Source organism: Microtus oregoni, unplaced genomic scaffold (assembly GCF_018167655.1).
Source record: "Microtus oregoni isolate MIOR12 unplaced genomic scaffold, Mior012 000053F_ref0000044, whole genome shotgun sequence".
Lineage (NCBI taxonomy): Eukaryota > Metazoa > Chordata > Mammalia > Rodentia > Cricetidae > Microtus > Microtus oregoni.
Genome location: NW_024543829.1, coordinates 8,495,167 through 8,521,693, shown reverse-complemented (window position 1 = coordinate 8,521,693; position 26,527 = coordinate 8,495,167). Strand labels below are relative to the sequence as shown.

Genomic DNA, 26,527 nt, shown 5'->3' with positions numbered 1-26,527 from the left:
GACATCTCAATATTTTGACCTGTGTGGGCTGTGGTTTTAGGGTGCTTGTTCATTTCTGCCCATGGGGCTTGAGTCCAGGGCCTCACACATCTGACTGTGATAGCACCATGACCAAGGCAACTTAAGAGTTTGAGTCTACAATAATGGGGAAATAAACCGGGGAGCAGCAGGCATGGTGCCAGGAGCAGGAAGCTGAGATTACATCCCTTACAGAATACAAAAAACAAGGTGGGGAGCTATGGGGAGGGAGGTCAGATGAGCAAGCAAACTGAAAGTTGGGTGTGACTATAGTCTCAAAGCTGCCCCTACTGACATACTTCCTCCTGCAAGATGCCCATGCCAACTGGGGACCAAGCATTCAAATGCCTAAGCTTATGCCTCCTTAACACCACAAATCCACTTCTGGTACCAATTGTTCTAATTTGTGTCTCTGTTACTATGACAAAAGAAACTGGCCAAAAGCAACTTTCAGAAAAAAGGGTTCATTTGGCTTATGGGTTACAGGCTTTGTAGTCAGTCATCTGGGGAGAACTTGGAGACAGTAACTGAAGCAGGTATCCGTAGGGAGATGCTGCTTCCTGGTCTCCTCTGCTTGCTTTCTTCTGAACCAAGGGACTACCTGCCCAGGGCAGCAGTGCCCACCATGCGCTGGGTCTTCCTACATCACCCATCAGTCAAGGGAATGCCCCCACTACAGTGTAATTTGATGGAGGCAGGCCCTGTTCCATCAGAGTAAAAGGGCAGAAGCAGCACACCTGTCAGGACAAGCTGTAGAATGACAATCACCTATCTGGACGCAGCAGTAAAGGAGAAATGATTCAGAGTCTCGTGAAATGTCCCAGATTTTAAGAATGTGATCATTTTATAGTTTTATACTTCAGGTGTATCTCCTAATACTTACCTAGTAGATTATAAATAGTCCTTGCGATTAGGTAAAAGCGAAGTAAGGACATTGCATTTTGAGTCTACTACAAATGTGTTCACCTTCTGAGGAACATGTCTAAATAAAATAGAATTCCATACATAACGAAGTAAGAAAAGACGAACATTTCAAGTAACATAAAATCTGAACAAAATAGATACTTCTAAGATCCATATGCTGGAAAACCAAAGCCTTGTAAGGATACTTTGTTTCGTTAAGAGCATTGCAATCACATCTTAAATTGGGTTGAGTATTTTTAAAGTATATCACCTAGGATACAGCCCATTTTAAAGTTCTATATGATATATATGCACATATATAATCTATCCATGCGTTACAAAAATAGTGACACATTTTCACTTTGTAAAGGTACAGATGATTTTATGTGCTTTCACTTTTAAGGAAAATTCAGTTGTAGCAAATAAAAGATTGGAACAAAACAAAACACAGGAGCAACAACAAAATGCCCAGACAGGAGATCCTGGCAGCCCACTCATACTCTTAGAAGTCAGTGGCGCCAGACATTCAGGTTCATGCCCACTGTGTTTCAAGAGCTGGTGTTGTCACCCAGGGAGGTGAGGCCGTGTCTGTGCATGTGCTCAGGAAACACCTCACAGTGCTCTATATGACTGGCAGAGAAGAATGTAGGTCTAAGAAGGTGACCCTCTGCTGTAAATGAACCCACATTTTTTTCCAGTCTGAATAATTGCTTCCAAGTTCACATTTTATGTATCTGAAATAACTAAGCTATTTTAACCTCAGTATCTTCAGACTCAGCAATGTGTGCACATTCTGGTTTCTGATCCTGTTGGGATGATGTTGGCTGGGGTTTGGAGGATGGTATTTTTAAAAATGGAATCAGATTTAAGGTGGAACATTATTATTTATAGTGCTATCATCACGTTTAAAGGAAAAATTCCCGTGTTTTGGTGGCTGGTGTTTCCGAGGGTAAAGCTGTAAGAATAGATACCAACTGACTGGGAACTCATTGCATAGGAGCAAAGGTGTGTGTGTTAAATAAGTTAACATTTGAACTTTATTTACGTAAGTGATTCAGTTTTTAGAAATTTCATGTTTTCTTCTCTGTTGTCTTGTTCTTCAGCATTGTCTTAGAATGTATGGTTTTCAACCTTTATAGACATTAGTCAGCTGGGGTACTTTCAAAACATAGCCATAACTAAGGCCTCAGTCCTTGAAACAGACTCATTTGCTCTAGGGTTGGGCTCAGGTATTTTAAAAAGCGACCCGGCATTTTCATTTGCTAAGGTTGAAAACCATGATAGTTTTACATCGGACTAAGTTGATCTACATTCTGGTTCCAGTTCTACTACTTACCGTATTTATAAATCTCCTTTATGAGGAGCTTGGCTTAGAGCTCTATAAAAATTCTTTAACTGTAAGACATTTAAATCAATTGTGATACATATCTCATCTGGTTTGCCCAGCCCCAGCCCTGTGGAAACTAATTTGGAATATGAATCTGGTGGAAGACAGGTGAGTGGGTGTAGTAATCAGCAATAATGATAATGATATTATGAAACAAAACGTAAGCAAACGTTTCCATTTCTTCTTGCCAGTTACAAAGCGTGGAGAAAAACAATACAGAAATTTCAGCTTAGAAACCACAAGAGACATCTAGTGCCGCTTTGTCTGTTCCCAGTTCTCTTAAACTGAGACTAGGCAGAAGGTACCTGGGGAGCAGAGGGAGGAGGGAGAGTTTACTATGCACAAATGCAATACAAACCCCGGAGGCCTGGTACTAAGCAGTGCTAGCATCGAAGGCGTGGTAGAGGTGTGTACACACACACACACACACACACACACACACACACACCCCATCATCTGGCCTGGTACTAAGCAGGCTAGCATAGAAGGAGTGGTAGAGGTGTGTGTATACACACACACACACACACACACACACACACACACACGCTCGCTCGCACACTCTAACCTTGCCATCCGAAGCACTTGTCTACAGCGGTAAGAGAAGGAAGATGGGGTGATCCGGATCACCCCCCTCTGGCTCGCCCCGCCCCAGGGCGAGCTGTCAGGGCAGCTCTTGGCTTCTTGCTGAGCCCGAGCCGGAGACTCTGGGCTGCAGCCACCTCCCTCCTCCTGGAGCCGGTTTTCCCGGAGCCCATCTCCCAGCTTCTAAACTCAGCTCCTATCTCTCTTCTCTAGAGTGAAGGGCAGGAACGGGCCAAAGAGCCCGACTCCTCGGCCCAAGCTCATCCTCTGGGGAGTAGGTCTGGTCCTTGGCCCCGCGCACCTTCCAGTTGCCTCCTCGCCCGCCCAGCTGTCACCTCCGTCCCCAGCGTCCTCCTTCCAGTGCCTCTCGGTGCGGCCTGCCCAGTTCCCAGAACTTCCGCACCCCCGACCCGGTCGCGTCCCGAGACACTGCCAGCGCTCACCATTCTTTTCTCCCTCCCGCAGGCCACTGTGAGGCTCTGTGCCCCTTCCCGGTGCCCGACTCCGCAGGGACACCCACCTGCTCCGGATCATCCCAGTCCCGGGACCCCGCCCGGGAGAGCTCGGGCACACACGGTCCCCTCAGTGCCAGCCACCCCAGACGCTCGATCTTCGGCCCCGCCGCCCCCAGACCCGCGTCCCATTCCCGACCTCCCCCGGTTCCCTGCCGGTCCGTTCCTTTTCGCCTGGGACTGGGGACGAGCGGCGGGCGAGCGCAGGCCTGGGGAGAAGGGCGGCGGCGCAGGGAGTGGGCCCGAGCGCCGACTCGGCGGACACGGACACGGGGGAGCGGGGGTCGGGACCCAGGGCGAGCGCGTGCCGACCCCGCCGCCAGGGCGAGCGCCTCGGGTCCGGGCGTTGGCGTTGGGGCCCAGGTCCCTAGCCGCAGCCCCGCGCCCCTCGCGCTGCCTTTCCCCGAGGGCTTCTCCCTCGGCGGCCCGGACAGAGCCGGTGACGCGTGCCAGGCGGCGGGACAGCCGCGCCACTGCCTCGCTCCCTTCAGCTCCCCCGGGGTGGAGGGGACACACACACACAAACACACACACGTACACACGCAGGGCGCAGCGCGCGACTTCCCGGGACTCCCCAGGGGGTCGTGCTGGCGGGGTGGCGCTTCCTTCCACGGGCCACTCGCGCCCCAGCCGGCGCGCCGCCCTCCCGCCCGCTCCCTACCGTCACCCCACCCTCCTCCGTCCCCGCCACCTTACTCCAGCGCCCTCCCTCGCCGCTCGGCGCACTCCTCCGCGCTCCCGCGAACCGCTCGCTCACTTGCCAGCCCTTCGCCCCCGGGAAGGAGCCACATTTCCCCGGAGCGCACACGCCTCGGCCCTCCCTCCCCTCCCTCCTTCCTCCCTCCCACCCTACCGCGAGCCTCCCCTCCCCCCGCTTCCTTTCCTGGGGGGGAGGGGGGCTGTCGCCCGCGATTGAAGGCCATTGATTTGTATGTCTTGGTCCCAGCGCCGAGGCTGCCCGAGCCGCCCGCGCCGGAGCCGCCGCTGCCCGCGGAGTTGCCTCCCTGCTTGCCGAGGGTGGTGCGGCTCCAGCCAACATGTCGGCTCCGCTCGGGCCCCGGGGCCGCCCGGTGGCCACCCCGGCGGCCTCGCAGCCTCCTCCGCAGCCCGAGATGCCGGACCTCAGCCACCTCACGGAAGAGGAGCGGAAGATCATCCTGGCCGTCATGGATCGCCAGAAGAAAGAAGAGGAGAAGGAGCAGTCCGTGCTCAAGTAAGGACCGGGCTCCATCTTCCCGCCTCGCGCCCTCCGCCCCCCTCGCGCGGGCCGCTCCCCTGCCGGGCGCGATCGCCGCCTTCCCGCCCGCCCGGGCGCCCGGGCCACCGCGGCCGCCGGGGTCGCTCGCCGTGGAGTTGTCAGAGCCGCGGGGGAGGTGTGTGTGTCGCGGAGGGCGGGCGCCCGCCGAGCGAGCCCGGCCGCGGGTCGGTGGCCAGCTCTGGACGCGTCCTTTCCCCCGGGCGCCCGCCCCGCGGGCCGCTCGGGCTCCGGGGCTGAGGCTGATCCCGGGGCTCCGCGCGCCCCATTTCCTTTCCCGCCGCCCCCGCGCCCAGGCCGGGACTGGGGCACAGAATCCAATATGGCCGTGCACAGGTGCTCCCGGGGCCGACCCGGCTGCCGGCGCCCAGGCCCGCTCGGCCGCCCGCCCTCCCGGGGTGCGAGCTCCTGCCGCAGCCCCTCGGTCCGCGCCGGCCCCAGCTCGGGAAGACGCGCGCTGCCCACGGCGGCCGTGGGCTGTCAGGAAGGCGGCGGCGGCGGCGCGGGCCAGGGGCCTAAGCGCCGTGGCGTCTCGGGTGGGTGTGCGGCCGCCGCCATCTTCCAGCCCCTCCCCCCCGGCGGGTGCTCGCACCCTTCGCTCGCCCTGCCAGCCTCCCTGCCGGCGACTGCTCCCCCGGCGCGGTCTCCAGCTCTGCAAGTTCTACTCTGTTTGCTCACAGTCCAACCCGCCCGGATTTGTGTTTTTGCCGAGGGTGGGAGGCGTGAAAGTAGCAGCCAGACGGCGGTTTCCAGGCGGCGTAACTTCAGCACCAGGGAACTGTCCAGACTGAGTTTCCCTTGGCTTGGGGATCCCTTGTCACTGTAGCAGGGTAGCTGAGATTTGCTGCTGCAGGCTTGCTTTTAAATGTTTTATGGTTTTTGGCATCTCAGTTACTTCGGGAAAGTCACTGTCTAGATGTGTAACCTTTTAATGTTTATCCAAGTCATGTTTTCCATTTTTGTTCGCAACGAGTTACTCACTATATAAATTAAGCTGTGTATGCCTAAAGAGGGACAGTTCTTTTGCAAGTCACGAAATACACTTTCGCATAATCTCTATAGAAACATACAATTAAAAGTGTAGACTTGCTCTGTGGGAAGAAATCGCATACTGACCTCCAGCCACCTGGGTTGAAAACAGGTTGTTGGATTCTGTATTCTTTCACATATGAAAACACACTTTGTCTACGTGTTCATTTTTTTCATATTTAATTGAAATATATTTTGCATAACCTATGGTAACAAAGCTTGTATCAAATAGGTATGTATTTTAGGAAAAGGTGCAGTTCCTCCCAAAATGATGGAAAAAAGGGCAAATGTATTCCTGACATTAAACTGAAATTAAGAATTGCTTCTTCAAAATTGACTTTTAGGTTTGAATACTTAAGTAATTTAATCAGCTTAAACTATGAAATAATATAGTTTTAAAAGGCTTTTTGAGCATACTCATAACTTGGCTCAACTTTAACGTTTATACTAATAGTGTTAAACTTTTGATCATTATAATTTTATATTCAGATATATGAATTTATATTTCTTAATATAGTCAAAATTAGTGTTGCCAAAATGATGTTCAAATAAAATGTGGCTTTATTTCTTTGACCCACATATTATTTAAATGGAAATGGGTTTTTATTTATAGTAAATTAAATCATAAAGCTTATTGGCTTGTTAATTTCATATAGTCCTATATTTACAGTTTCAAGAAATGGACACTTAATAGAATGTGTGATTGTTGAATTGAAAATTGCTCAAAACGAGCAGTGTATTTTATTGCATAGATGTTATTAAAGGGTTTTTCAGGTTAACTATTTGTGTGTGCACCTCCAGGTAAACCCACATACTTTGCAAATACATGTGTTTGTCCATTTATTTCACATTGTTTAGGTAGACACATTCTGTAAACATATCCATACAATATGTGAAATCACATCAATGAAAAATATAGATTCAGATTTAAGTAGTTATTTGCATAGCTTTCAATGTGATCTAAAGTACTTTTGAAGTGAGAATAGACAAGGAAACAGAGTAAACTTTATAACAGAATTAGAGTAGCTTGAAGAACCGGACCATTTAGTAAAGAATGTGTTCCAGGTTTGTTGTTAAGTAGCAGATGTGCTCTGCAGGAAAAATGATGCGGGTAGTTGTGATTGTCCTTTTCCTTGAAACTTTAGGGCTGCTTCTCAACTCACGGAGAAAGTCTTTTATTTCTTGATCGTGCTATCATTTCATTGCATGCTAGCATCTTTTCTGAGAGAAGGTCACAGGCACAGAGAAGTAAACCAAAGTTCAAATTTATGTCTGATATTTTAAAAGTATTACGTTAAGAATACTTTGATGTGTGAGGCAGTTGAAAGCTGGGTAAAAATACTCTGTGATCTGTGAGTTCCATGCTCACAGTGTTAAGCAGAGTAAGATGTTTGTACCCAAGGCCTCACAAGATGGAGTGATGGGGATACAAGAAGGGCATATGAAAGCTTGTGGGGGAAAAGACTAAGCCCCATTAGTGCTTACTATAGATCAATACTAAGATGCATATCATTTATGAGTAAATGCATACATTCAAAGGTCGTGCCTGAGATGTTTCCAGTGAGGAAGGTGAGCCATTGAAGCAGGTTGAGGCTGCTACAGTAAATTCCCTTTGTAGCAGCCTATGTAACTGAAAAGGATTTGCATTCATTGTTAGTGATTTCTTCAAGGCCCAGCTCTGCTTACACACCCGAGGAAGCCTTCAGTCTAAGCAAAGCCCTCGCATGAGTTCCTGCAGTGGTTTAGTTTGGAGTCTTTGGGAGCCACTCTTCTGTGGTTTAAGGTCTCTAGCATCCTTGACACATAATGGGGGCCTAGGAAGCAATGCTGTCTGAATTCCAGTGCCTGTGGGATGGTGCACTCATTCTGTGGAAAACGAGGAATCGCGTTTTGAAAGAGAAACTATTTAGTGAATGTTGTATTTCCATTGTCTCTCGTTTTTATTTTTGTGTGCTTTTAATTTTTTTTTTTGTAAAAATGCATCAAGAAGGCAAAACCACTAAACTCAAAGAAAGGTATTCAGTAAATATGTATTGGTTTATTATGCACCTAATGTAGTTTTTTATACCAAGTATTTTGAACACAGAGATGATTTTTCTCCTCCCTTCCCTTTCTTCCTACTCTTCCTCCCCCCCCTTTTTTTTAACTTTTTTCCCACTCCTCTTTTTTTTCCTTCCCACTGGATAGTGTCTTTCTGTGTAACCCAGTTTGTCCTCAAACTCACAGACCTTCTGCCTCTACCTCCCAGTTCCAAGTGCTAGGATTATAGACATTGTGTTACCACATTTGGCTATTTATGTGTTTCAGGAGGTGCGTATTATATTATGTCTCATTTTCCACTTTGATTTTCTATTAATGTTAAAAGGACAACTTGCTCCCCAAATAAAGAGAATAAAGCATATTCATTATAGATGAGATTAATAAGGACATATTGTGTACATATGTGAGTAGTTCTAAATGTTATATTGTATTTAGTTTATTTATTTATGTTTGGAGCAGGGTGTTGATTTATAGCCCTGGCTTGCTTAGAACTAGCTATGTAGACCAGGCTGGCCTCAAACTCACAGAGATCCACCTGTCTCTGCCACCCAAGTGCTGGGATTTAAGGTATGTGCCACCATGCCTGACTAAATTTTTATTTTGGGACAGAGTCTTTCTTTATAGTGCTAGCTGTCCTGGAACTCATCATGTAGAGCAGGCTGGCCTCAGACTATGAGGGCTAGTGTCATAGGTGTGTGTGCCGCCACACCCAGCTGAAATTTTTTAATGATGCAAGCTTACAAGTAGTTTCTAAAGTTAATTTACAAAATTGTTTATTTAATAAATAATATACCTTTGATACCAAATATTTTATTTACCTATTTATGTGCCATGTCTAATTATTGTTACTAACATCTTTATTCTATGTACAATAAAAATCTAGGCACAAGAGATGTATGTGTATATAAGAGCGTGCATTTATATGTGTGTACACATAAATACTTACGTGTTTTGTTGTTTGGTTTTGAGACAGGGTTTCCCTGTGTATCACTGGCTGTCCTGGAACTCACTACCAGGCTGGTCTTGAACTCACAGAGATCCTCCTGCCTCTGCTTCTCAAGTGCTGGGCTTAAAGTCACGTGCCACTACCACCCATATATGCATGTTTGTATGCAAACATAAAAGTACAAGTATGCCCTGCATTTTCCTTCGTAGGAAATAATTTCCACATTCAGTTCAGTGCCATTATCTATCCCAGTTGCTGAACGTTTTGTAATCCCCTTGACTAAGGCCATACTTTCAGGTGTTTGAGTTGTTTCTGCTTTGCCACTAGACACAGTACTTTGATACATTGTTTTTAATGTGTAGGACTGCATCTCTGGGAAAATTCGTAGAAATAAAATTCTTTAAAAGAGTCAGTAAACTTCAATAAATACTAAATTTATTTTTCTAGAGGTAGTATGTGTAAATCACACATGCTGGGGAGATTTCCCTGCTTCCCTGCCAAGTCAGCGTGTGGTCAGCTTGGTCAGAATTTCAGTAATAAATGCACCAGTGTAGATTTAGCTTGCAGTTTCCGTATTACCAGTGGGAGCGAGGGCCTTTTCCGTTTGTCTAGGAGCATTTATATTTCCCTTACTGCTCACAATTGTTCATGTGTTGTTGGGTCTGTTCGTGATTTGTTGTGTTGGACCTTATTCATTCTCCCATCCCTTTTCACTAGCCAGGATTTTAAAAACGTTTTCAAATTTATGCTTTCTAGTTTTGTGATCAGCTTTGCATGGCCTTCTTTATTCTACTATTTGTCTGTCTGCCTCTCTACCTATCTGTCTATCTCTCTCTCTCTACATAGCACCCCAGATGATAGTGAATCATAAAGACTTTTAATAAAGAACCTCACACCTTGTAAATATCCATTGCCTTTGGCAAAAGTGAAAACCTTTAGTTTTTAAGGATTCAGATGTATCTGTTTTTTTTTTTTCTTTTGGTTTTTCGAGACAGGGTTTCTCTGTAGCTTTGGTGCCTATCCCGGAACTAGTTATTGTAGACCAGGCTGGCCTCCAACTCCCAGAGATCCGCCTGCCTCTGCCTCCCGAGTGCTGGGATTAAAGGCTTGCGCCACCACCGCCCGGCTATAGTCTATGTTTTAAAGAGAGCAGCTAATAATATTTTCCAGTTGACAGGACATTTTAATAAGGGACAGTTGCACTGTGTGAATAAAGAGGTGGTGGAGACAAGTGTGATGGACCAACTTATTTGCTTCCTAAAACTTCACTGATTAATAAGCTCTTGCTTAAATTATTCAAGTCTGGGTTTCGAGTATATACTCTGTGTATGGATTGTGCAGGATTGACCATTATGGACTGAGTTTCCTGAGTGTATAGGTGTACAATAAGTAATTGTTCTTGGTTACTAGTTGTAGACAACACTCTTTCTGGGTTAAAATGTTTTAATAACATATTTAGGTGAACTCTTCCTGTTTTCTAAAAATTAAGACGTTTATTTTGTGTCTAGGATGCTGCAATGGTTGGAGAAACTTGTTTGTTTGTTTGTTTTAGAGTCAGAATTTCTTTGTGTGGCCTTGGCTATCCCTGAACTTCTGGACCAGGCTGGCTTTATTTCACAGAGGTGCACCTGCCTCTGCCTCCTGAGTGCTGGGTTTAGCGGTGTGTGCCACCACTGCCCGGTTTCGATGAACTTTTAAATAAATTGTAAGCATGGGATTGAAGAGAGGGAGTTTGAGGACTTGGAAGCAGTTTTCTCATCAATATTCATTTTTTAGGAAGTCTAAACACTAGGGTCTAGTAGTGAAAATACTATGACTGCTTGCCAGAGGGGATATAAGTGAATCATTTGTGGAGGCTACTTTGTGGTTATTCTTTGTGATTAACTTTTCATTATGTTACTGAACCAAATACGTTCTTATTTGTCTTATTCCTGTTATAAACGAGAGTCTTATCAGATTAAGCTAGTCCTGAAGCCTGGTTATTAGAATTTGGAACGCTCATCTTCCAACTGTCGCTCAGAAAGCTGAATCTGTGTGTGACTTGTCTTTCTTCTCCTTCCAGCCTACCCTCCAAACATGCATGTTGAGAGACCCCCTTCTCCTAGCTGACTATGCTTTTAACCAGGGTTCTTCTTTCTTTTTTATTCTAGCATCTTCTATGTTTCCCAATTTATGGTCTGTCTACCCTGCTAGATTATATACTTTTATAGAGTAAACACATTTTTTTTAGAGAATTGTTGAAGTTAAATCTAATAATTAAAAGAAAGAAGATTATTTTTTAATAATATACTTATTTCTAAAATAAAATTTAGTTTTAAAATTGATGCCTATCTACTTTGGAAGCTGACATATATAATGCAGCTTGTATATTTTATAATTATTTATTTGCACAATTGCAATTGTTTTTAAACTTAGCTTGTCCATTTCCACTAGAAAATAGAAGATTGTAATTATATATCATTTTAAGATGTAAGGAACTTAGGAATTAAGGAATATTTTGCTTTCAAAATTTCTTTTTGATCATCAATAAATTTCTATTGTGTGTAGTGGAGCTGAATGATAGGGGATGTTGTAGCACGGATAATAAAAACCCAGAGATAGATATTGGGGTTCAACCTGAAGATCAGAAAAGCAAAGCAGCCAAGCCACTGAGAGTTCTTACCTCTACCACGTCTTCAGACTGAAATGGCGAGATCCTGTGTCCTGGGATTAAAGGTGTGTACCTATAAGGCTTTCTGGCCTGTATGGCTCACTAGTAAGGCTGCTTTGCCCTCTGATCTTCAGGTAAGCTTTATTTATTAAAACACAAATAATGCCACTATAGGATGGATGTACAGATCACCTTTTTTTCCTTCCAGGATTGAACCTAGGGTACTGTCTGTGCTAGGCAAACACTCTTTACCTACGAGATAGTTGTATCTCTAGGTCTTTAAAAGTATTAAATAATTAATTCATTTATTGTCTCTGCATGTATGTCTGACTACAGGTATTCATGTGTCACACTACATTTGTAGAGGTCCGTCTACCTTCAGGACTTAGTTATTTTCTGCTACCTCATGAGTTCTGGGGAACAAAGTTAGGTCATCAGATCTTCTGTACAGTGCTCCTATTTGCTGAGCCAGTCTTGACACGTAGCCCAGGCTGGCCCTGGACTCATGGTCTTTTTGCTTCAGCCTCAGGAGTGCTGGGATAACAGGTGTGTGCCACCATACTTGATCCACACAAAATGCCCTGGATATAAACAGTTTGTGCCTTTTACAGACTAAATGTTTCATAGGAAGACAAAATAATATAAGACATCATGAAAATTCATTAGAGGTGTTTTCAGTCTGTAATAACCATAGTAAAAGCATTCCAGCTGATCCTATAAGCAGGTTGTTGTTTCTTGGGTGTTGTTCAAACATTTTATCCTGTTAAAGTATCTGAAGTTTTACTCCTAGACTTCAGTGTTCTCTGACTGATGACATACAGAGTTCTCTGGGTATCCAGATACAGCTAATAGCCAACCCTTCACACAGTAAGTGCTAGGCAGCCACAGTGTGCTGTGCGTCATGGACGTATGCACATGAAGAAGAAGCTTCTCAACCTGTCCACGTAGATGATTTCTCTTGTGTCCCAAAGCGATGCCGTACAGGCAAGTGGTGCTATTCTAAACAAAGACTTTCTCAAGTATCCCTGACCCAAGGAGTTCTTCGACTGGAAAGATGCGTAGCATATAGGGCATGGTTAAGGAATGGTTCAGCAGGGCACATGCTTTAGATGGATGTGAGTTATCAGATTAGACTGGAGAGAGGCCAAGGGTCAGTTCTTAAGAGACCTTGTCCACTATTCTTAGGATTTGAGTTTCATCATAATGGCAGTAGAGGTGGATTTAACCAATGGTGCAATAGAATGAGACCTTAGTTGGGAAACAAACACTCTTACAGCCATGATAATGAGAAAGTGTAAAACTAGATCAGGGCTCCAGTTAGCAGACTCTTCCAGCAATCCTGCTGCTAAGTGATGAAAACACAAAGTTAGATGATAGGAAGTCAAGGTAAATTTGGAAAAAGTTAGAATCCAGAATTTCCAGGATATGACAGTTGTGTGTGAGACTCAGGTGAGCCTTGTAAGATGCTGGATTTGTTCACTGACTGCCACATGAGCCTTCTCCTCTCACTGATGGACAGCTCTCTAAGTTTTGCTAGGCCGAGGACTGGTGTTCTTTGGATAGTTTTCTCCTTCTTCTTCTTCTTCTTCTTCTTCTTCTTCTTCTTCTTCTTCTTCTTCTTCTTCTTCTTCTTCTTCTTCTCCTCCTCCTCCTCCTCCTCCTCCTCCTCCTCCTCCTCCTCCTCCTCTCCTCTCCTTCAGTGGAGCTCACTCTGTAGACCAGGCTGGCCTCAAATTCAGAGATCCACCTGCCTCTGGGATAAAAGGTGTGCACCGCCAAGCCTGGCTGCTATGTGACCCTTCAAAACTCCTAGTCTTTCCTTTAGGAAACATCCCTATTCCCACTGATAAAGTAGTCTCAGGAGTCACTCACCCTCTAACTTTGTTTTAGTTCTGAACATTTTAAAATTCTGATGCAGTCTTTATCTTATATGCTAGCTTTAATTAGAATAAATTTCTGTCAGGTATATATTCATACTTCTGAGAAAATTTTGAAGAATTTTAGAAAAATAGAAATTAGCTATGGAACTGAAATATTGAAGTTAATGAACTTTATTTCTCTTTTTACTAGATTACTGAATTACTGCAAAATTTTAGAATGTGTATTATGTGTATTATGAAATGAAGAGGAAACTTTTTGGATTTTATGGTGGTTTCAGAAATAGTTTCAGAAGTTAAGTTGTCACAGGGGCCAGTTAGGGAGCTGGAGAGATGGCTGACTGGTTAGGATCACTTGCTGTTCCTGCAGAGGACTCAGGCTTGGTCCTTTGCCCCCACGTGGCAACTCACACCTGCCTGTTACTTTAGGTACAGAGGACTGCGCACCTCTGGCTGCGTGCTTCTATGGTGAACTGAAATGCATGCAGATACACACGTGTACACAGTTAAGTTTAGTCCTAGGTGTGAGATGATAGTTCAGTTACTTTATCTATAGTACCTACAATAATAAAAAACAAGTCGACTACAAGTTATCAACTTTTATGCAGTTTGTATTTTATGAATATTTTTACATGTATGTTATGTAAGTATTGAAAACATTATTTATATTTTCATGTAACTACCTAAATGCTTTTAAAAGGAATTTGGAGTTAATAACTTTTACATAGTTTCTAAATCATAAACATTTAATATTTTTATGTAACACCGTTTGGTCTGTTCTTAAACAAAACTGGATACATACTGCTTTTTGTAAGACACGCATGGGAAGCCTTTGACAGTTTTTCTTTCCAACTAAGCTCATGTGTATCTGGAAGGGAAAAGTAGCTGAAAGTTTCATGCGTTCTGAATCTAGGCTACTGGGAAGAAACAATACAGCAAGTCGTGTAGTTATGCAGCAGAATAGTCAAAGAGTTAGGAAACAATACAGCGAGCTGTGTAGCTGTGCAGCAGGACAGCCAGAGTGGTGCTCCGTGCTTTGGTACTTAGTTGACAGATGGAGATGAGGCTCACATCCATCTTGTCTTGTTGGCTTATGAGAAGTCTATCATAATTTTTCTAATAGTTTGTTTCCCAGGAGCATAGATGAAAAGCCCATTTTATCACATTTAATTTCTGTTACCCAAAAGGTGTGCGCCACCATATCCAGCTAACTTTTTGCTATTTAATTTTTAAAAAACTTTGCATTTCATAACTGTGCAATAGTTAGCTACAGAAGTACTTCCATGCTATGTCCACTATGTATGTATGTATGCATGCATGCATGTATGTATTTACTGAGGGGTTTATATATCCTAGGCTGGCCTTGGACTTGCTGTGTAGCTGAGGATAGCCTTGAGCTTTTGGTCCTCCTGCCTCTACTTCCTGAGTGCTAGGATTATTGGTGTGTACTTCTGCACGGGAACTCTTAAGAAAGGAGCTAACTCCCTGGTCTCCTGGTACCGGACCATACAGCTGTAGGCTGCCAGCTTCTCACTAGATGTCTGGTATAAGCTGAGTCTTAGCTCAGTCCTAGAGTTGTTAAACAGAATTTATAAGGAAGGGCTTGCTCCACTTAACCAGGTAACAAACAAGCTGAACCCTTCCTTGTGTGTTTGGGTTGGTATAGTCATAATAAACCAGCAACTTACACTCCACAGAAGTGTATGAAAAATAAATTCATTTCAGTTTAGTTTTTCACAGGTTTCTGGGAAGGTCCTAAAATCAAGGCAATGATATATTCATTGTTTGACCCTTCCCTTACTTTCTGGTTTGTGTGTGTGTGTGTGTGTCTTCTTGATGGCTTGAGGGCACAGGAGCTCTCCAGTGCTTTTTCTTTTCCAGATAGGGGTACTGATCTTAATGGAGGCTCTACCCGTAAAATCTAGTTGTCAAGTGCTCCATCTCCTATTATCATGACATCGAGGAAACAGACTTTAAGATATGAATTTGTGAGACATAAGCTTTTGGTCTATAATTTAATCTAACTGAGAGTTATAGTTGATAGTTCATGTATTATATCTTGACAGGCATTTTGCTTTAGAAGCAGATACAACACAGAGACTTAATGAAAAGTCAAAAAAATATATTTCTAAAGATTTATTTTAGAATGTATTGAAACTTCATATTAAAAGTTCACCATGTTTAATGTTGATGGTTGAATTCTGTTTCCAAACTGAAGGAAAAAACTTGATAGGACCCGGAAGTTAATTTCAGCAGACATTAAAAGCATACAGCTGAATAGTATTGGAATCAATGCTAGTAACATATCTCTTTTATCTATTCCACTTTACCTCACTCAGCTATGTACTTTTGAAGGCTAATTTATGTGACTTATGTCAAATGGCTCCCTTATTCTCAACTTCATTTCGGTTTTGTCAGTGTGAAACACTGGCCGGTTAGATTGCCAGAAGATAATGAAGTTATGTTATCTGCTCTTTGTCTTCTGTACCCAATGTTGTGGGCAGCTTTGTTTTTGGACTCAGTTTACAGGTGCTCTGTTCAGACATGCTCCCTTCTTTCTTCTGAAGCTTGCTTTTCAGTATTGCTAGTCAGGGCTCACCTCCAGCCCTTGTTGGTTTCCGTAGTCCCCGCCCTCACATCGGGAAGCCATCCCTTGCAAAACTCCCAGTTCCTCAGTTTCACTATAGTGTTTATCTCCTGGCAGGACTGTATTGATACCATGTTGTTTACTAACAAGTTCTCAAATGTGATCGTAGACACTTAGGGTCCATCTACTTCACTCCGTGGACATTTGACATAACCATGATAATCTTCTTGGTCTCTTTAGTCATGATGCTCTTAACTCTGTTATGCATGTAGCCTTGCTCCTTTCACTGATGCATTGCTGCGTGTGCAGCTCCATTGCTGTGATGAAAATCTTCTAATAACTTTGCCAGAGTCTTTCCTTTCAACTTACATAGTGTTTTGTATGTTTTTTTATGTTTCTGATATTCAGTAGTTACTAATCTTTGTTTTCCTTAGTGCAATCAGGTTATTTGAATTTGTGGACCAAATTTTAATATTTTTAATTAAACAATTTATTTTTATGTTCAGGGAAGTGCCAGGCACATTTAAACATTTTTAGGTCAGCCTTGGTGGTGCTGGAAGGATCATCTTGATTTCCTTTTATTCTTTCAGACACTAATGTAGCCAGTTGCTAAACATTTTTTAGTCATATTTCTCAAGTATCTTTGAAATCTGTCTTTTCATCATCTTCATTTGTCCTTGTCTTGAACCTTTAATGTGATTTGCTTATTTATTTTCTAAATTATTATTTATATCTAAATAGGTTTATTTTTCACATTTACCTCCTCTGATCCAATCTCTTATTAGATGCTTTAGCCCTCTAGGACACACACTGCTGAGTGAACTCACCATCCCCTGTATCTAGATCTAAGACAACTCACCATCCCCTGCATCTAGATCTGAGTCAACTCACCGTCCCCTGCATCTAGATCTGAGTCAACTCCCCTGCATCTAGATCTGAGACAACTCACCATCCCCTGCATCTAGATCTGAGTCAACTCACTGTCCCCTGCATCTAGATCTGAGTCAACTCCCCTGCATCTAGATCTGAGACAACTCAACCATCCCCTGCATCTAGATCTGAGTCAACTCACCGTCCCCTGTATCTAGATCTGAGTCAACTCCCCTGCATCTAGATCTGAGACAACTCACCATCCCCTGCACCTAGATCTGAGTCAACTCACCGTCCCCTGCATCTAGATCTGAGTCAACTCCCCTGCATCTAGATCTGAGACAACTCAACCATCCCCTGCATCTAGATCTGAGTCAACTCACCGTCCCCTGCATCTAGATCTGAGTCAACTCCCCTGCATCTAGATCTGAGACAACTCACCATCCCCTGCATCTAGATCTGAGTCAACTCACTGTCCCCTGCATCTAGATCTGAGTCAACTCCCCTGCATCTAGATCTGAGACAACTCAACCATCCCCTGCATCTAGATCTGAGTCAACTCACCGTCCCCTGTATCTAGATCTGAGTCAACTCCCCTGCATCTAGATCTGAGACAACTCACCATCCCCTGCACCTAGATCTGAGTCAACTCACCGTCCCCTGCATCTAGATCTGAGTCAACTCCCCTGCATCTAGATCTGAGACAACTCAACCATCCCCTGCATCTAGATCTGAGTCAACTCACCGTCCCCTGCATCTAGATCTGAGTCAACTCCCCTGCATCTAGATCTGAGTCAACTCACCGTCCCCTGCATCTAGATCTAAGACAACTCACCGTCCCTTGCATCTAGATCTGAGTCAACTCACCTGCATCTAGATCTGAGTCAACTCACCGTCCCCTGCATCTAGATCTGAGTCAACTCCCCTGCATCTAGATCTGAGTCAACTCACCATCCCCTGCATCTAGATCTAAGACAACTCACCGTCCCCTGCATCTAGATCTGAGTCAACTCACCGTCCCCTGCATCTAGATCTTTTTTACTTAGATGTGTTTTCCTCCACTCACATTGTCATTTGAAAAGCAGGGAGAGCAGAAGTGCTTGGATTCTGGAGTCAGACAGCTTGGGTCTAAGTCAACTGTTACTCGGTTTACCTCAGTGTGTTTTTTGTAAGATGGGAATGAAATGATGTTTTGAGAATTGAGTTTATACTTGCAAAGCTCTTAAAAATGTCTAAATTATCATATAAACCATGTTTTTTAAATAAGTTAGTTATGAAGAAGACCAAACAAAGACAACTATTGAGAATGTTATCAGCAAATACTTTCGACAACTATTTATTACAAGGGTGGTGTTAGATTCATGACTAAAGACCTAGTTCTTCCAAAGTTATTGTAGACTGTATATATTGTATAGTGTTCCACTCTAGTGGCTTGAAAAAACACAAATTTATTATTGTACAGTTCTGCAGCTCAGAAATCTCACATAGTCTTATTGGGTTAAAATCAAGAATAAGGTAGGGCTTAATTTCATCTGGAAGCTCTATTTGTGTACTCATTTCAGTCCCAAAGAAATAGATGTGTGTGTGTGTGTGTGTGTGTGTGTGTGTATACATGCGTGTGTGCGCATGCACGTGTGTGTGCATGCACACACTCCCCCGTTGTTCCTTGTTTATAGAATTACAATTCCCTTTTCCTCATTAGCTGCTGTCTAAAGACTATCCGTGCCTTTGAGAGTCTCTTGCATGTTGCCCCCTGTGTTTCAGAGCCAACGATGGTGCTGTATTCTCCTCAAGATGTCATTACTCTTACATTCTCCTATTGCCTCATCTCTTTCTGCTCAGCTGAGTAAGACTTTTCTTGTCCAAGGATTATTGTGATTAGATTGTGCCTGCCTTCCTCAGATCTTCCGGAATATTATCTTCCTCTTTAACCACATCTTGAAATTTCCTTCTGCCACACAAGGGACTAATCTTACATATTCCTGGGATTAGGACAGAACGCTTTTTATTGGGTGGGAGTCATTCTTCTTATTTCTCTATTGAGCACCAGTGGAAATAAATTTGGACACACACACATCTATTTTTATTTTATGAGTATTTTGCCTGCGTGTGTGTATATGCACCATGTTTGTGCGTCGGTGTTCATGAAAGTCAGAGGAGGGCATCGATCCCCTGGAACTGAAGTTACAGTTGGCTGTGAGCTGTCGTGTCGGTGCTCAGAAAATCTGGGTCCTCTGATGGGGCAGCAAATGCTCTTAACCACGGAGCTGTCTCTCCAGTGCCCTTGCTATAATGTGATATAATATATAATATATATTATGAAGTATACAATTTTATTTTTAGTTTTTACAATTTTTTTTTGTATCCTGAGACAAATTTCAGAATGAGGTTATGCTGGATAGTTTTATGTCAACTGGACACAAATTAAAGTCATCAGAGAAGAGTGAGCATCAGTTGAGAAAGTGCCTCTATAAGATTAGGCTCTGAGCAAGCCTGTAGGGCCTTTTCTTAATGGACCGTTGATGGGGCAGGCCCAATCCATTGTGGGTAGTGCAGTCCTGAGCGACTTGACCCAAATTCTATGAGGAAGCAGGCCGAACAAGCCATGGGAGCAAGCCAGTCAGCAGCACCCATCCATGGCCTCTGCAGCAGCCCTGTCTCCAGGGTCCTGCCCTGACTGCCTTTGACGATGAACTGTAATGTGCAAGCATAAGCCAAATATAATCCTTTCCTCTACTACTTGCTTTTTGTCATGGCGTTTCATGGCAGAAATACAAACCCTAACTAAGACAGATTATATTATGAAATAATGTTCCATAGTGCACTTTTTTCTTGGGTTTATAATAGTATATTATTTACTTAGGAGTTTCTTCCTGAATTAAAATGATAGTCTACATTTAATCTACATACTGAATTTTAAGGCTACAGTACGTATTGAGCCAGGGCTACAAAGTGAGGTGGTCTCCCTGCCAAAAAATTAGTTTAACTAGAAATGGGGTGGAGAATTGGGGATAAACGGTATGCATTGTTTGGTGTTTTGAGTATAAAGAATAATTAATCTTTCTAAATAGCTATTTTGTCAATAATTGTATTTTTATAACTTAGTTATTTGTATTTTATGTAATTGGTGTTTTGCCAGCATATATGTCTGTGTGAAGAAGTTGGATCCCCTGGAACAGGAGTTACAGACAGCTGTGAGCTGCTACGTGAATGCTGAGAATTGAACCCAGGTCCTCTGGAAGATCAGCCAGTGCTCTTAACTGCTGAGCCATCTCTCCAGCCCAATAACTGTATTTTTATAGAGTGTGAGATAATTTTAATACATGACTCAAGCAGGAGAGTCATTGATTGACATATTGCTGCATATTGTATTTCCTTGTATGAAGGTTATGGTGATGGCTCAGCTGTGCTTATATTACAATGTAAGGAAAGATTTGTGTTTAACCTTTCCATTACACTGTGCTTTTCCTTTTCATGTGCTAACTGCTGTTCGTACAGCTGCGGCTAAACACCCAACAGAAGCTACGTAGGGAGGAAAGTTCCGTTTTCACTTCTGCTTCGAGAGGACCTTAGTCTGGGATGACACCCAGCTACTGTGTCAGTAGCACATGGTGCTGGCTCCTCCATTTTCAGGAGCAGGAAACAGAATACAGCTGACCCAGAGCCAGAAGATGCAGGACTAGCTTTGAAATGCCTGTCCTAAAGACTCCAGCCTCCATTGGAGCCACAAGCTGGGAAGCGAATGATTGCATTAGTCTGGGGCATTACACATGTTGACATACTTTGTGAAGAGTCATTCCTCTTCTCAAAATAAAGTGTATATTTATGTAGTATATGTTTTTGTAATAATTAGCAAAGAGTGTGTAAATGGAAAGATGTAGCGTGTACTGTGAGTTCAACTTCATGGCTGTGGGTAGAGTGTGGTCAGTTCATTTGACAGCCATGGACATTAGGACTAGCAGTGAAATAAGACAGACCAGCTAATCCCCAAATGCTAACTTACCTTCGTAGTACAGGTTATTGTTTTATAAGTTAGAGCGGGCTAAATTTCAAGTCTACTTAGAATGTAGGAGCTTTAACAGTATTTCAAACAGGAACTCATTAACTGGGAGGGATTGTTAGCAAAAAGAGTTGGAAGAAGCCCATTCCCCTTTATCTGAGGCTGAGACTCACCTGAGCCTCCCATAGAGCTGTGGCTATGCCCACTGTGCTCATGTGCCTGCCAGGCTAGGGAAAACCAAGAAGTTTGCGCTTCTGAAAGTGGGATGACACCTGTGGAGGCTGTTGGACTTGGTAAGTGGCTGGCTGTGGTGCTCAGGAAACTCTGGGAGGCTCACTGGAATGTCGGTCGGACTAGTTAAGGAGTCGCTGGTGGGAGTGCCACTAGAATTTGCTATAAGGATGGCCCGTGAGGCGCTGGTGAAGCGCACAAGTTGGTCTGATGCCACTGGGTATTCAGAAGCTCCAGGCAGCTAAGGAAACGAAGAGGCAAGGTGCTCAGGAAGACAACCTTTCTTCCTTTGATGTCTCTGTGGCTCCCTCTGCTGACAAAGCTGGACATTGTGCCGTTGGCAAAGGAGAAAGGGTAACAGAAAAGCAGTGTCAAGAAGGGGGCCTTTGGAGCTGGCCGTGCCCTGGGCTATGCTGTCCTCAAATACCCTTGTGTTAAAACAGCATTGATTTATTTTGGGTGCTGCGTGATTCTCTTTCTTGGCTCCTGGGGTTTTCTGTTCTGTGTCATCATTCAGTGCACAGGCTGCTACAGACTGTATTGACGTGAGCAGAACAGGGGAGCTGTGCTCAGCTGCAGGTTGTCTCCTAGTCTCCTCTCAGATGTGCATACATAACTTCCACTTACATTTTGCTGAGCAAAGCATGTAATATAGTTACGTCTAAGTCAAGGAAGAGAGGAGGAATCCTATCATATAGAAGAAATATCTCTGTTTTGATAGTATTGATACTGTAAAATTTGGCAACATCTAGGAAAATTACATTCAGTTTCCCTAAAAGATTTTGTTTGGTTTTGTAGTTTTTACGGTTTTGTAGAAAATGGCATTGACATAAAAATGGTATGCTTAGCTTCTGGGTCTGTAAAGTTAAACCAATATCCAGCAAACCTAGCCATTGCTTAGAACAGTGGGGGTCAGAAGAAACAAACAGCGGGGAAATGTTTGTGAAGGTGAGATTCAAATCAACCTTAGTTTGGAAATTTCGATTAATTTATGATTATACAAGATATTATATAAAACATGAAGTCTTTTAATCCTTGTGCATGTTTCTGTATACACACACATGAGCAAAAGATTCCATATATTAATGGGTATGGTAAGGTTTATAGACCCAAAGCAACAATTCAGTTACAGAAAATAATATTAAAATAATTCAGTGAAACATCCATTTAAGTTATCAGAAGAAATTTCAAGATTACATTTCGTCAATGAAAACCAAAAGTCAAAGACTACTACTACCTTTGTAGTAAAACTTGAAAATAAATTATCAAATCCTAAGAGGACAAAAATAACTCCCATTAACCTTTTGCAAAAGGAGTAAGGGTTTTCCTACAGGTTTTACAACCGGCTTGTACAGACTTTCCATCAATGGTAACCAAGAACCTGAAGAGATCATCAAAAGAAATTCTTGGAAATATTTGTATCTGTTTCAAAAACAGATAAACAAGACTAAATGCATATTCTTGGGACTCAACTTACCATGCATTTTAGATATCAAAAAAATTATTTAAAAATGTTTACAATTTATATCACTATCCTCCATAATATCCTGCATTTTTGCTCATAGCTGTCATACAAAAACATGATTTTTACCTAGTTCTATATTATTCAATAAAACTACAAATCTGTCATTTTTTTCCTATATATGGCATGACATGAAAAAGATTTGGGAGCCCTAATATAACCTAAGGAAGCCTAACTATGAGTGGAAAGGGAAAAATGAGGATTCTATTTGCATACTAAAAATCTATGTACTTTTATAGGCTTTGCCATAGAAAGGACCAGGAGAATTAAGCTTTATTGTCCTAAGGCATCTGTATCATGTAACAAATAACTTCACGTGTATCTCGGGTACTCCTAACTATGTGTCTACCCCTAAGACAATAGCTACTTATTACGTTGTGTGTCCCGTAGTTCTGAAGCAGGAATTCCCGTTAGATGATGCATGCAGGCAGCACTGATAGTTGACGGTCAGAGTTTGTGTATGCAATCTGATATCAATAAAGACTACAATGTTGGTCTTACATAATAACGCACCTACAAAAGAGAAACAAAAATTTCACTTCCTCTCTTTAAATACTATCTTTCACCTGTACCTTGTCTTTTTAATCCTGTAATTTCCTTTACTATGACACCAAAACACAAAAATCTCTGGAAAACAGAACCCTCTTTTTAAGAAACTCCCTGACTTGCACGTAAATGCTCATCCATTTCCCTGGAGCAAATGAGTCTGTTTGGTGGGGGTCGCTGTCCTGTCTCTACGAAGAGTAACAAGTTACAGAGTCTAGTCCTCTGCTTTTCTAGTCCAAACTGTGTGGATCCTAGAGTTCACTGGCATCAAAATTTCAGCTTAGGGACCATGCTTTGGCCATTTTATAGATCTTGGAGAGCTTAATTGCTTTGTTCAAGACAACATGTTAGTTGTGGAAATGACAGAGCTGAAATTCTAATTGAAACATCTAAGTTTTATTTTTCCATCTGCTGCCCAAGACTGGCCAAAACTGAAAACCTCTTCAGTACCAAGCAGTTTCATTTCTCAAGGCTGACATACAACTCAGTAGCTCCGTGGGTAAAGCGCTTTCTATGTAGACATGAGGTTATGAATTTAGATCCCCCAGAATCCACATAAAGCCAGACATGGTAACTCCCAAGAAGGGTAATCCAATGCTCCTACATCAGCATAGAAGTTGGGGACAAGAGAATTTCTGGAGCTTGAGAGACAGCTAGACTGTTTATGAAACTTTTGAACAAAATGAGAACCTGTCTCAAGGTGGGAGACGTGGATAAACACTGGAGGTTGTACTCTGACCGCCACGTGCATGCATAGCATACCCGTGTGCACACACGTTTCCTCCCCTCCCCTCCCCTCTCCCCCTCCCTCTTTCTTTTTCTGCTATGATACTGGGGACTGAGCCTCTAGAACTTTTGCATGCTAAGCACGTGTCCTGACAGTGGACAATACCAGCAGACACTGAGGTTAGTTTTTGAAGTCAGTAAATACCTTTCAACAAATGTGTCAAGTGGAAATCATTGTTACAATATTTTTACCTATTAACTTGAAGATGATTTCCTTTGAATAGATGATACACTAAGGTATGGAACAAAATAATAGAATCTTGAGCCTATTTTTTGTATAAAGTCCAAAGCTATAAAACTACTAATAAAAGTAGTAGCCATTTGGAGCTGATTAGATTCTCCAATTCGATAACATTATTTTACATTAGATTACCATTAATAAATTTTTTCCATGTAAGAGTTTCTCTGGAAATATAAAATTATATTACTTGGATTTCAGAATTTTCAGAGTTTGTAGAAGTTTTCTATTTTCTTATATATCACTACACATTTACATAGTATTTCTATGACAGTTTGTTTTAAAATCTTAGTTATTCTATTTGCATATTTTGTTTTTGATATGGCTTTCCAAGACAAATAGCTTAAAGTCATTTCTCTTAACTAAATACTGTTACTAACTGTAGACTATTTTCTGCAATGAAAAATTTATATTATTTGTTTATTTTGAGACAGGCTTTCTCTGTGTACCTGAGCTGGCCTAGAACTCACCATACAGACCTGGATGGCCTCAAACTCACATACATCTGTGTCTGTCTCCTAAGTGCTGGGCCTAAGGGTGTACACCACCAAGCCTGGCTGAGACGTTCAATAATATTTTTCTTGGTGTTTTCTTTGTATATTCTCGTACACCATCAGGATTATTGATCATTGAAAGTATTCATTCACTCTTCCTTCATTTTCATCCAGTAATTTCAGATAATTTAGAACAGTGTAAGTCTGTGCAGAGTGATTATTGTCAGGTCTTGTAATTGTGTTTTGTTGTTGTTTTTCCACTTACGGACATTAAAAACATTAAAATCTTTTTTAGTAAAACGTTAGCATTGGTTGCTCGCTTCCATTGTTGTACATGATAACTTTTCCACATATGTAAGGCATTTATTTGCTTTGAGAAAGAATTATTATTATCTGTATTAAATTATTTTTGGCATAGGAATCCAAATTTGAAAAATATAATGCTCAAATAGAGATTCTAACTTTTATTTCAGTAAAAACTTGAGGAGTCTTATTATACTCATGATCCATTAAATACATTTTAAAATGAAGTTCTGCAGTCCCTTATTGATTTGATTAATAAAATCATGTTAAATATATATATATATATATATATATATATATTTATTTATTTACTTTTGGTTTTTCGAGACAGGGTTTCTCTGTGGTTTTGGAGCCTGTCCTGGAACTAGCTCTTGTAGACCAGGCTGGTCTCGAACTCCCAGAGATCCGCCTCCCTCTGCCTCCCAAGTGCTGGGATTAAAGGCGTGCACCACCACCGCCCGGCAATATATTTTTGTTTCTGAAATTAAAATGACCCATTTTGAACTTCTGTCATGAAAAAGTCTTGCTAATCATTATGACTGTCTCAAAAGTCAATTAAAAAAATGAAAAAGAGAAGACAAGAAAGATGGCAGACCAGAGGACAGGAAAGTGAAATTAAAAACAGACAATTTATGTTGTCTATATGGACATTTTTTTTTGTTGAAGTATGTGTGTGTGGGCACGCACATGGCCAGCACACATGTGGAGGACAGAGCACACGTTCACGAGTCAGTTCCGTCCTTCCTCTGTGTGGATTCTAGGACTGAACTCAGGTCTCTGGTCTCGACAGCAGGTGTGTCTGCTGATCATATCAAGGCCCTGTAGGGACATTTTAATAGTAGGTGTTGCTGCTACTACTGAAGATATGATTGCGTTAAATTTTAGAAAAATATGCAGAGAAAGAATTAAAAATACTTTGCAGATATAGAAAATAACCCGATTGTGATCAAAGCCATAGTTAGATTATGTGAAATGATCCAGGGGATGGTCAAGGAGAGATTTTTTTTTAAAATTTATTTATTTATTAAGGATTTCTGCCTCCTCCCCGCCACAGCCTCCCATTTCCCTCCCCCTCCCCCGATCAAGTCCCCCTCCCTCATCAGCTCGAAGAGCAATCAGGGTTTCCTGACCTGTGGGAAGCCCAAGGACCGCCCACCTCCATCCAGGTCTAGTAAGGTGAGCATCCAAACTGCCTAGGCTCCCACAAAGCCAGTACGTGCAGTAGGATCAAAAACCCACTGCCATTGTTCTTGAGTTCTCAGTATTCCTCATTGTCCGCTATGTTCAGAGAGTCCGGTTTTATCCCAGGCTTTTTCAGACCCAGGCCAGCTGGCCTTGGTGAGTTCCCGATAAAACATCCCCATTGTCTCAGTATGTGGGTGAACCCCTCGCGGTCCTGAGTTCCTTGCTTGTGCTCCGTCTCCTTCTGCTCCTGATTTGGACCTTGAGATTTCTGTCCGGTGCTCCAATGTGGGTCTCTGTCTCTGTCTCCTTTCATCGCCTGATGAAGGTTAATATTCAGGAGGATGCCTATATGTTTGTCTTTGGATTCACCTTCTTATTTAGCTTCTCTAGGAACGTGAATTATAAGCTCATGTCCTTTATTTATGGCTAGAAACCAAATATGAGTGAGTACATCTCAAGGAGAGATTTTACAGCTGCCAGTTTACCAACCTTTGCATGCTGCCGTCTTTTTAAAACACAAAAAGTTCTCCTTGTACGTGGTTATGTAGCATCTAAAATATTTTCAG

General features: G+C 42.7%; 1 protein-coding gene across 28 annotated transcripts in view; it reads left to right on the top strand.

The window, feature by feature from the left end:
- Positions 1–4,188: 4,188 nt before the first annotated feature.
- The window catches only part of Rims2 (regulating synaptic membrane exocytosis 2), a 386,828-nt gene continuing 364,489 nt past the window's right edge, over positions 4,189–26,527 (top strand). For 10 of the 28 annotated variants that reach the window (XM_041637533.1, XM_041637530.1, XM_041637528.1 and 7 more), the window contains exon 1: positions 4,190–4,615. In XM_041637533.1, the coding sequence (XP_041493467.1) occupies positions 4,440–4,615 (176 nt within the window). In that variant the 5' untranslated portion in view covers positions 4,190–4,439. Of the gene's footprint in view, positions 4,616–26,527 lie in introns of all 28 variants that reach the window. The other 18 variants (XM_041637535.1, XM_041637538.1, XM_041637537.1 and 15 more) reach the window with 7 other exon arrangements.